Below are 11,931 nucleotides of genomic sequence, written 5' to 3' on the forward strand. Positions count from 1 at the left end.
CATGAGGACAGAGCCAGGTTTAGGGGGGGGAGGGTAGGAGGTGCATGAGCACCGTTCTATCCACGGCAGGAAATTTGGATAATATTTTATCTTATTTTTTAATGTAAATTTTGACTTATGACCACCCTGCCAGTCCTGAACCTTGTTGTAACTAGAGGACTACTGTACAACACAGTACGTAAAGCCTTGTACACAATACCACTCTGCTGTCGATGCTTGCTGATGAATATCACGAGACTAGTCTCCTTGAGTTTCACAAAACAAGCAGTGCCATTACCAATGTTTATCAGTGTTTGCTTGCTGGTTTCCTGTCCACATTGCCACTTTTGAGTGACAAATACTTGATTAACAGGAAGCACCATCACTGGTAATGGCATTGTGTACAGTGTTTACACACAGCTTTTGTTGTGTTTTACAGCTAGTTTTACTGTTTTTACTCATTTTAAGCCATTTTTACGGCATCATGATTGCTACACATAAAAAATGAGCAACATTATGACTTTTGGTACCAGTTAATGATGTAGGGCAGGATTAAATGTGTACAGTAGAGCCCCATTTAGCGCGAGAATTAGGTGGATGAACGCGGTCGCACTAACTGAATTCGCGCTAATTGAATAAAGTAACCAATATGAAAAAAATTATTTGGTGCACACATGGGTCTGACTTTTGGGTTTGATAATTACTCAAAATACCCAGTCATCAGTTATCGAGCCGTGATGGTGACTCTTGCGGCCCAAGGTGTCGGCGGCGTTAGCGGCGGCAGCAAGTGGGTGTGACATGAGTTCGGCCCTAGCAAAGGTTCGGTGGGCAGGGTGTGGGCGTGTGTGGGCGTCGTGCCCAGCCAGGCTGACATCACACTCGTTATTATTGAGCATGTTACGGTGACGGTGGCCACTCAATCAATAGTGACGCCTTGCCTCATCTGCCCTGCCGCGGCAGGTAATAGTGACTCCCCGCGGGGCCGACGCAGCGAAGCTCACGCCCGTGGCGACGCCCCGAGGATGGCGGCGGAGGCGGCGGCGGGGCCGGGACACGGAGTGTGACAGTGGCTGCTGCGGTGCCACACGGGCGGCGAGCTATGCACCGCCCCCAGCAGGAGGCGGCAGGTGAGGCGGGCAGCCTCCGAGGGGGGCCAGGGGGGGCAGGACGACGTTAGAGAGCATGAGAGACTGGGACTGTGTGGGAAGTGGTGGCGGGGGGCTGTGTTGTGGTGTGAGGCAGGCGGCAGGCCACCCAGGCCACCGCGCATCATGGCGGCTTGGCGCAATTTTCAAAATTCAGTCGTGGTGGCTGCTCGCACTAACTGAGGCTTTCGCGCTAATTAATTTTTTTCTTGGTAGATGGTGGCTCGAGCTAATTGCGGTTCGCGCTAATTGATCTCGCGCTAAGTGGGGCTCTACTGTATTTACATGGTGTGTCTTAACATTTTGAGGTCTCCTCCTGGAAATCTAGAAAATCCGCTAATCCAGAGGGTCCGTGACCCCCTGCGTTTCGGGTTAAGGGACTGTATTGGCTTCAACTTCTCAATTAATCACTGCAAATGACACTTACATGCTATAATGCACATAAAATACCTCCTCCTACCTCTGTTTCGTGTCCTTTTCAGTTTGCAGATCAAGAAGAATTGTCTTCATGTCATTTTCTAAAAATTCTAAGTAATTACTAAGGTCCACTTTTTCCTCTGTACTGTTAACATCATTCACTTTGGCTTTTACATCTTCCACTTCCAAGGCAGGAGTGGGGGTCACTGGGATTTCTTCCACTTTAGGTTTAACAACTGGTGGGGGAGGGGCTTTGCTTGGGGGTTCCTCTTCATCTTCACTAAACATGGCCTCCTCCCCACCAACATGATTACTATTGTTCACTTCACTGTCATTATTCACAGGAGACCCACCAAAGTCTAAGCCAGTTTCCACCAGGAGGTCCATGGTAGTGACTGACTGGGAGGACACAGGAGCCACGAAGTCTTCATGTTTGACTTCCCCCATGACAGAGTTTGCACAGAATTCTGGGAATGTTTCACGAATGAGTTTCCTCAATTCCACATCCATGTGACGATTATCAAAGAGAGGCTCCAAGGATTGCACCACCCGTTTCTCCAGGATCTGTCTCAAGGAGTTATGCACTCCAGCTCGTATCTTGTCTGCATATGGTGGATGAAAGTTGGGAATTATCTGAAATTAAACAGAGTCAAGAAATTACACTCAGCCTGTACCTCCACAACAAAAATAGCAGACTGGTAAAGGGCACTTGGGACATCCTTTCCCTATGAAATAATTTCAGCAATAAACTAGCAAAATACTCTCTTATAAAAGTTATATATTTTGCTGAGCATCCAATGAATAACAATGAATAACTGACTTTGCCAGCTCACCCTGCATATGAAGTCCAGCAGTGATGTGGTGAGGACTGGGTGTGGCCGCATTGAGTGGTACATTACCAAAATGCCAGGCTCTGTGGGGAGATGATGATCTACAGTTAGCTAAAATAATATTAGTAAAAATCTGAAATATTGATCAAATACTTCAGTTAATGAATATGTAATCCTTCATATTGCTGGCTAACATTCATTGTGAAATATTACATTTAAAATTTTGCATACAATGCTAAGATACAATAATCAATTTATGAATACAGACATGTCTCTTAATGATGGGAATAAGTTCTGAGAAATGTGTTTTTAACTGATTTCATTGTTTTAATATCATAGAGTAATTGCAAGCATTTATGTATTTAAACATATTTAAAAAAGAAAAAAACACAGTACAAAGACTGCAACAACACCAAAACTGAGAAAATTGGAATCAATGGCACAAAACCTGAGTAGGCAAGCACTTGTTAATACATGTATGAGCAAGATATATCATCTATTAATTAAACTGATTCAATGTGTTGTTAAAGATTATGGCAACAGCTGAACATACTTGTCAGTTGTAACCTTCCTACAGGAGGCACCCAACTGCCATAATGAAGTAGGGTTGATCATGATGAATGGTCAATTTTCATGCCAGTGTTGCCTTCACCTTTAACTCCTAAAGAGCGGGGATGTCCCGTGAAATCGGTTCTCCCTGTACGGCAATGTTCTGACATTTTCCCGTAAATTGCTCACTTCCCATTATCAATTTCACTGCTCTGCCTAAGCAAATAGCTTTAAATTTATGGGCATTTCCTTTATCCATCCTTTCTCTTCAGTCTGCCACAAACCCAAAGTCTCTACATCATGTGGTGTTTCCATGGTGATGTAATGAAGTACAGTAATTTTCACCTCGCTGCAGGCCTGTGTTCACAGCACTGTGTAGTCACTGTAGTGTGTGGGTGGCGGGGGGTGGCAAGCGGCCCTCCCCCTCTGTGCTCCTTACTGAGCACCCAGGACCATAGCTGGGCGTTATCGCAATAAGTTATCGCTGATAACAAAATCTGGTTATCGGCCATCCGCTACTTATTTAAATATATATCGGTATCTTCGTTACTTTTGTAACCAAACTGGCGATAATCGCTACTTTTTTCCGACTCAGAAAAAAACGTTGTCTCCTCCCTACACGTGGCCCGGGTGCCCGGTGTTGTATGAAAAAACTTCGGGGTATGAAATATCTTCGGTGAAGATATTTCATACTTTGATCATCACCATTAAAACACTAGGTTATTTTTTTTTTATGTAAGACTCAAAAATCAATATATCAAAAAGAAAAATCAAAATTATTATTCACTGCCTCAAATTTGATATTCCATATTCGTTTGTGAGCATGCCATGGTAATGAAGGCACCCGGTGTTGTGTTATTTGGTGTCCCATCGTCAAATGTTGGCACTTTTGTTTACAAATACTGGTCTCTCGTGAACTACGCATGTTCAGACCAGTAAGTGTAGCCCTATAGAGTCTCACAAAGCTTTTTAACACATTAAGACATACAGTACCACCATCCTCGCTGTTTCTAAAACGGCACTCTGTACATATAAATACAACTCGCACAGTGTCGTCCTAGAAACAGCGGGGATGGTGGGAGTGGTACTGTATGTCTGATTCAGCCTTCCAGCAACTCTTAATTACGGTTAAAAAGCTTTGTGAGACTGTACAGGTCTACGCTTGCTGGTCTGAGCATGCACAGTTCACGAGAGACCAGTGTTTGTAAACAAAAGCGCCAACATTTGACGGTGGGGACGCCAAATAACACAACACGGTTCAGGCGTTTCTAGTATTACCGTCCACAGGTACGTGTCAACTTGTGGTTTTCAGGTTTTGTAAGTTTTCTAAAATACAAGTAATGAAAATTTGAATTCATCTATGTTTTTTTATTGGAAATAATATAGTATCATTTTTGCATATCGGACTTATCGCTATCGGAATTGTGGATTAATATCGGTTATCGCCTATATTTGTGTTTCCAGTTAACGAATATCTGTTATCGCCGATAAGGTTTTCCATTATCAGTTATCGGTTATTGGGAATAAGGTTTTCTGTTATCGTGCCCAGCTATGCCCAGGACCCACTGAAAAGCCCCTTCATTATTTTCATATTCTAAACTTAATGACCGTGATAGGTGGTAGGATGTATCCACAGGATCCTCAGCATCACGTCCACTATCACCGTGATAAGGTTGATCTACATGATGGCCACCAATGCGAGGTTGCACTATAATGGGGTTCAGCATTCCTGATAAATCAAGTGGTTGGAATCAGATGAGGAAGAACCAACACCTCTCCTGACATTGTTACAGTCACCGGAGTACTGAGCGTGGCGCGGATGAGTTGTGTGGCAACCGAGGAGTCATGCTGAACCATAAATCCCAGTGCAACCTTCAAAATCAGGGTGGAAAAAGTCAGACCAGAAATACCAGTCACCCGCTCTTTGGGGGTTAAAAATCAGAATAAATTAACTAAATAGATTATATCTTTCTCAAGTATATATAAACAAGTGCTTACCTGCTCCAATTTGGAGTCTTTAACTCTGATTTTGGTCTGTTTCCATGTTTGAAGAACAGCAGTAAAATCATGATATAAAAGAAAATTCATGTATAAATACGTACAAGACTTCCACTAAGATTTTTTCACTGGGGATTCTAAACCTGAGGTCACTTTGTATAGGAGTCCCCAACTTAAGTTTGTGGGTCCTAATCTTAAACTGGGGTAGTCCCAAGTACAATTTTGAGTCAAATACATTGGCTTCTGGGTATCACTGACTGATCAGAAATAAATGATGCAACAGCATGTGGTTTGGAAATGGATTTATCCAGGATTCATACACGGGCAGATGTGTAGCTTGGTGAACAGGGGCATGGGTAGGCCTGAGGGACCCAGTTTGAAAAGTTCCTCCCATTGAGGAAATGTTTAACACCTTCACTCCGGCGACGTCAACGTCGGCATCCGATGGCGTCACCGTTAGTACACTTCTAAACCTCTTAATCCTCTTCCATTTCCTCTTAATCCTCTTCTAAACCTCTTAAGAGGAAATGGAAGAGGATTAAGAGGTTTAGAAGAGGATTAATCCTCTTAAATTTCCTCCTGACCCTTTCCATACTGTGATGCCGACGTCTGCGTCACAGATGGAAAGGGTTAAATAATGCCAGAAGTGAATGCCTATGGAGACATAGACTCCACCATCATTGCCTACATTTAAAGGGCAATAATGCACAGTGGCATACATATGGTAACAAGTGCACAAGGATAGTGAATGATCACTCCAAGTAATCATCAACGATTTTATCTGCAAAAAGGATACCAACTAGGATGTTGGATTGCTGGTAAAATACCAACCTAACAGAAAAAAAGCTGAAGACATGATGTTCTACAAACCATTCTTCTCAACAGCACATGAAGAAGAATCACTGTATTTGCCAGTGTCAAAGACACACCCCATTTTCAAGTGATATATATTGAAAAAAGTTAATACTACTCTCTTGACATTTAACAATTTTACTAAGATGTTTTGTAGTCTGTTTCCTGATTTCTGAGAAAAAAAAAGCCTGCTAATCACTGCCCCTATAAAAAGATGAGTGGCCAAAAGAGAAGTCAGTATCGAGTAGAGAGGTGTCTCAATACTCTCCTCTTGAAAGAGTTCAAGTTGTAGGCCGGAGGGAATACAGATGAATGAAGACTGTTCCAAAGTTTACCAGTGTAAGGGATGAAAGAATGTTGGACAGTATAGGGATGAGCTTGAGTAGAAAGTCAAGTGAAGCGAGGCCGTGGGAGGAGGAGTAGGCGAGCAGTTAACTAGTTCAGGAGAGCAGTCAGCATAAAATACTGATAGAAGATAGAAAGAGATGCATCATGGTGGTGGAATTTAAGAGATAAAAGGCTGTCAGTAAGAGGAGAGGAGTTGATGAGACTAAGAGCCTTAGACTCTACTCTGTCCTCGGATTAACACCTACTCGCCATCCAGAAGAGGATTACCTTCCTGCCTCATCGCTCTACCACACCGCACTCCTCCAACTCCTCACCCCTCAATCATCATCACCACTTTCCCACTGTTAATGTAGACTACCTACCCCCATACCCCTTTAATATTGAACTTTTTTATAGTTACTCTTAATGTTATCATATGTACATTTTCAGCCTAACGGCTGCAATGTCCTAAATAAACTGATTGTTATTATTATTATTATTATTATTATATGAACAGCATCTGGGAGGAGGAAAAGAACTTGTGGAGACAATACAGAATGCCCAACCCCGAGGAAGCTGATCTAGTAAGAGATGAGATTATAAGGTTTCCAGTTGAGAGCTTGAGTTAGGGATAGACAGAGGATGTTTATTGTAAGTGACAGTTGAGTGTTCTCAAAGAATAGGGGATAGGTATTTGGAAGATTGTGTCAAGTTGACAGGTGGAGAAACTGAGTTTTTGAGGAGTTGAAGGACACCAAGTTCTCCTGTTCCAATCAGAAATGCTAGTAAGGTCTGAGGTTAAGCATTTTGCAGCCTCCATTCATTGTAGTACATGTCTACCATATACTAATAGACCAGCACCATATTGTAATACACCGTATTTCCCGCCATATTAAACACACCGGAGTATAGGACGCACCTATAATTTGGCAATATATATCAGTATATACAAGTATCATATCAGCTTATCAGTGACCATAACTGTCGCTGTGTTCAAAGTGTTCCACTGTTGGTTGAAGTTATTAAAAACGGCCATACACATGCAGGCCCCGCCTGTCCATCTGCCGAAAGGGGCAGGGCTAGAGGCGGCCTGTGTGTGTATGGGGGTGTTTTTCATCTGGCCAGGCCTGTTGCGGCGGCAGGATGGAAAACAGTCGGCACTTGAAAATTCCATCCAGTGTTGCCTGCTGCCTGTGTGTGTGTGTGTGGGGGGGTGTAAGGCGCGGCCCACCGCTACCGTCGTGTTGACAACATCGCCACAACAATAACGTCTCAAGCAAGCCATTGTCGGAGAGCGGATCCATGTTGTCAGCACGGTGATCTGACAAGAACTGTATATTTTCATGAGGCGGGATGTGTGTGTGTGTCTGTGCCTCGATGACACGCCACTTTTTGTCGGCCGGACAGGCCGGGCCTGCATGTGTAAGGCCAGATTTACACCGAGCAGCTGTGGCTTTGAAATGGTAAACAAAAGTGTTGGATGGTAGATTCACTCACTGTGCAATTCTGATTGCGCATGCACAATCATGTTCCATGGTAAGTGCATAAAGCATTATCAGCTAATGCCACTTTCTTCAAATAAATTATGGCTATAGCTTCAGTAAGTGAGGTGGGGTTGTCAGGGGTCGGTGTCATGTTTCTGGTGGTCCTCCTCTTCTTAGCTGTCCCCCTTTGTTTACAAACAAAAAGGCAGACCGCTATGATAATGGATCCGTGTACACAGCATGGTCGTGTGTAGCCTACATGGCTGTCCCCCCAGTGTTTTCAAGCACAGTAGGGCATATTGTTTCATTCTGTCATAGGAAAAACATTCATGGATCCAGTACAGAACTCTGTTTTGTAAAGTGAAGTGAAGGGACAATTAGTAGCCTTCATGCTTTGATTCATGGGTAAATTTACCAGAAATAGCATCTTGCTCTTTTCAAAAAACAAAACTGTCTTGCTGTTCATAGCCTATGCAGGCCCGTAATTTTGGTAGAATTTTTTTGGGGGGGGCTAGAGGGCATCATAGGTTCATGAGAGGGGAGATGGGGGGTGGCGAGTGAAGTGAGAATGCACAGACCATGCTGTCGAGGGATCCGTGAGAACAGCTCTGTTTATCAGCAGAATAAGGAAAGAATCGCACAGGAGAACGCCGATCCAAAGGCTACACCAACAGTGAGCTGCTAGGTGTCTCCTGACTTCAAGTTCAAGTCTCTGTTTGTATACATTCGCTTTTGAGCATGCACAGATCACGGGAGGACAGCCAGGGAGAGGAGGACCACCAGGAACACAACAGCGGCCAGGCGAGATGTTGCATGTAAGCAAACCACCGCCACGGAACACAGGGCAGCGGGGTGTGGAGGGGCAGACTGTAGTTATAATAATAATAATAATAATAATAATAATAATAATAATAAAAATTCACAGAATACTGTGACTATTACTGAGCTGGGCATTACTGTTTACTGTGTACAATGAGAGGAGAGGGGAGTGTGGGAGCTATAGAGGTATAAGTCTGCTGAGTATACCCGGAAAGGTATATGGAAAAGTCATAATAGAAAGGGTGCAAAGACTTACAGAAGAGAAAATCAGTGAAGAACAAGGAGGCTTCAGGAAGGGAAGGGGATGTGTGGATCAGATATTTTCCTTCAGGATGGTAGTAGAAAAAATATTAGCAAAATAAAAAAAATTATACGCTGCTTTCGTGGATTTAGAAAAAGATTATGATAAGAGTCGATTGGCTGGCATTGTGGGACATTTTAAAAATATATGGTGTGGGAGGAAAACTGCTTAATGCGATAAAGTCTTTCTATGAGGATGCATCTGCACATGTCAAAATTAGTGGAGAAAGAAGTGAACATTTTGAGATAAAAGTGGGCTTGAGGCAGGGGTGTGTCATGTCACCATGGTTGTTCAATATATATATGGATAGTGTTATGTGAGAAATGAAGGGCAAAGTTGGGGAAGTTGGAGTAAAAATGTACACTGAGGGAAGGAAGTGGGTGCTGAATTCAAATCTTATTTGCTGATGACACAGTGCTCATTGCAGAAAATGAAAGTGACTTACAAAATTTGTTCAGTGTTTTTGATAGTGTATGTAAAAGGAGAAAGCTGAAAGTAAATGTCAACAAAAGTAAAGTGATGGTTTGTGAGCAGAGTAGACGTGAGGTTGTGGATTTTGCATGCCGATATAGAGTGGGAATTGAATGTGAAAAAGAATGCAAAATAATTTTGAATGGTGAAGAAATGGAGAAGGTTAATGAGTTTAAGTACCTTGGATCAGTTATGTGTAAGCATGGTGGTATAGGAGAGACAGGAGAAAGGGCATTGCAAGAAAGGTGGTAGGGTCTTTGGAACAAATTATGAATGGCAGAAGTGTGAGCATGGAGGTAAAGAGGGATTTAAGAAATACAGTAATAGTACCAACCCTCGCATATGCAAGCGAAACATGGGCCTGGAATGAAAGTCAGAGGTCTAGAGTGCAGGCAGTGGAAATGAGTTATTTGAAGAGTGCTTGTGGTGTGAGTAGAATGGATGGAATGAGTAATGAAAGTGTGTACGAGCATTTTGGAATGTGTCACAGGGGTGAAGGGAAGAAGTGAAGCGACAGACTTTAAAGTGGTTTGGCCACATAGAGCAAATGGAGGAGAGTAAGATGACCAGGAGAGTGTATGTGAGTGAGATAGAGGGAGGGAATGTTAGAGGACGACCTCCAGTGAAATGGAGAGATAGGGTGCAGGAGTATGTCAGGGTGAGGGGTGAAAGATCCTTGAGAAACTTTGAGCAGGCAAGGAGGGAGTGTCTGGATAGAGATGAAAACTCTTCTGCCGTGGCCATCCCCTGGTGGGAGCTCCTTGGACCAGGTGTCAGAGATGAATGAATGAATGAATGAATGTTTACAATGATGCCATGTTTTGTCTGTGTAAGATGCTAGCACCACAAACAACAATGGCCATCTTGTATCTACACCAACAATGGCCGTCTCACATCTACAGCATCAAGACAACAATCTAAGAGACTTATATTAATTTTACATTTTTGTATTAATTTCATTTGTAATTGTTATCTAATAATTCAAAACACATATATTTCATTCCGGGGGCATCTGGGAACTTTTGTGTCAAATGGAGGTGTTTTGGGTGTTGGTCTTGTACCAGTAACAATAAACCTCTAGGCCTACCAAAACCTAACCATTGGGGTATATGACCAGGGTGATTTTTTTATTTTTTTATAAAAAAATACGTCTTATATAGTGGGCAAAATGGTATATACCATACAGTACAAATGTATATATACCATTCTGTAGCAAGAGAGTGATGTGGAAGGTGACTTGTTCACTTTACAGGTTTGTGTGACTGTACTTGGAATAGTATATATATATATATATATATATATATATATATATATATATATATATATATATATATATATATATATATATATATATATATATATATATATATATATATATATATATATAAATAAATAAATACAGATATATGTGTGTGTACAGGTAACTCGATTTACGCGAGTATTGTGTCCTTGAAGGTCGCATAAATCAAAAACAATGTAAATCAAACAAGAGGTAGGTTTCTATAAAAAAATATTCACTTCATTCAGTGGAGAGAGAGAGAGAGAGAGAGAGAGAGAGAGAGAGAGAGAGAGAGAGAGAGAGAGAGAGAGAGAGAGAGAATATCCATATCACCAAGATATCCACTCAGGCACTCGGTCTCAGCCTCACTTGTGTGAGGAAGAAATGAGGGACACCATGAGCGACTGGATAATATTGGTACCAGTACCGAGAAGTCTGGTACCGGTACCGAGCAGTCTGGTACCGGTACTGTACCGTGTAGCTGGTACCGTTAGTACTGGTACTGGTACCAGTACCTGCCCACCCCTATTGTTGAGTAGCGTGGCAGCGTAGGTACTGTATTGTTGTTCAAGTGGCGTGCGGGAAGAACTGAGCTCAGCTGTGTGGCCGCGGCGCCGTGTGAGTCAAGTTGCGTGAGACATCTGGTGGCCACTCCATAAAATATCGCGTATAAGTGAAAAAAACATGTAAATTAAACATTTATTTGGATTTTGGACCCCGCGTTATTTCAAAAACGCGGTGGCCGAACTGGTAGCGTACTGGGCCCACATTCACCGCGTGATGGACGACGCGGGTTCGAATCCCCACGCTACCACTCGGATTTTTCAGTCACCGCCGAGTGGCTTAAAACTACCCACATGCTCTCCTGAGGACCACCCATCAACCCGGACTCTAGAGGAAGCCGTCCAAGAAATCAAGTTTCCGGGGGCAGCATGAGCCAATGCAAGATGGTGCCACTATAAACACTCGCCTGCGCCAGAACGGGCTGGGCCGACCATCAGGCCCCACCTGGAAGAAGCCTTGGGCCAATCATCAGGCCCCACCAGGAAGATGCCTACCAGCGCAACAGGCAGCGACGTAAAAAAAAAAAAATATATATATATATATATATATATATATATATATATATTATATATATTATATATATATATATATATATATATAAATATATATAATATATATATATATATATATATATATATATATATATATATATATATATAAAGTAATGCCTCCTCGCTTTCTTTCTGCTTCGTTCCGAAGGTATAGCTTTAAACTTGAGGATCACGAAACTCGAGATATTGGAAACACTGAAAAAGCACTTATTTGTTCTGATCCATAGAGATCATCATTATTATTATTATTATTATTATTTTTTTACATGTGGCCTATGGCGCCGGTAGACTATCCATCTGGGCCTGATGGTCGGCCCCGAGCCTGTTAAGGCACAGGCAACTGTTTATATTGGCGCTGACCCTGA

The 11,931-nt window shown here is 42.5% G+C and overlaps 1 protein-coding gene across 4 annotated transcripts in view; it reads right to left on the bottom strand.

Moving 5' to 3' along the window:
• Window positions 1-11,931, bottom strand: part of LOC127003736 (integrator complex subunit 3-like) — a 141,927-nt gene that overhangs the window by 67,310 nt on the left and 62,686 nt on the right. For all 4 annotated transcript variants that reach the window (XM_050870701.1, XM_050870702.1, XM_050870700.1 and 1 more), the window contains 2 exons: window positions 2,375-2,454; window positions 1,585-2,174 (listed from right to left, as the gene is read on the bottom strand). In XM_050870701.1, coding sequence (XP_050726658.1) covers window positions 1,585-2,174; window positions 2,375-2,454 — 670 coding nt within the window. The remainder of the gene's footprint in view (window positions 1-1,584; window positions 2,175-2,374; window positions 2,455-11,931) is intronic.

Source organism: Eriocheir sinensis, chromosome 26 (genome assembly GCF_024679095.1).
Source record: "Eriocheir sinensis breed Jianghai 21 chromosome 26, ASM2467909v1, whole genome shotgun sequence".
NCBI lineage: Eukaryota > Metazoa > Arthropoda > Malacostraca > Decapoda > Varunidae > Eriocheir > Eriocheir sinensis.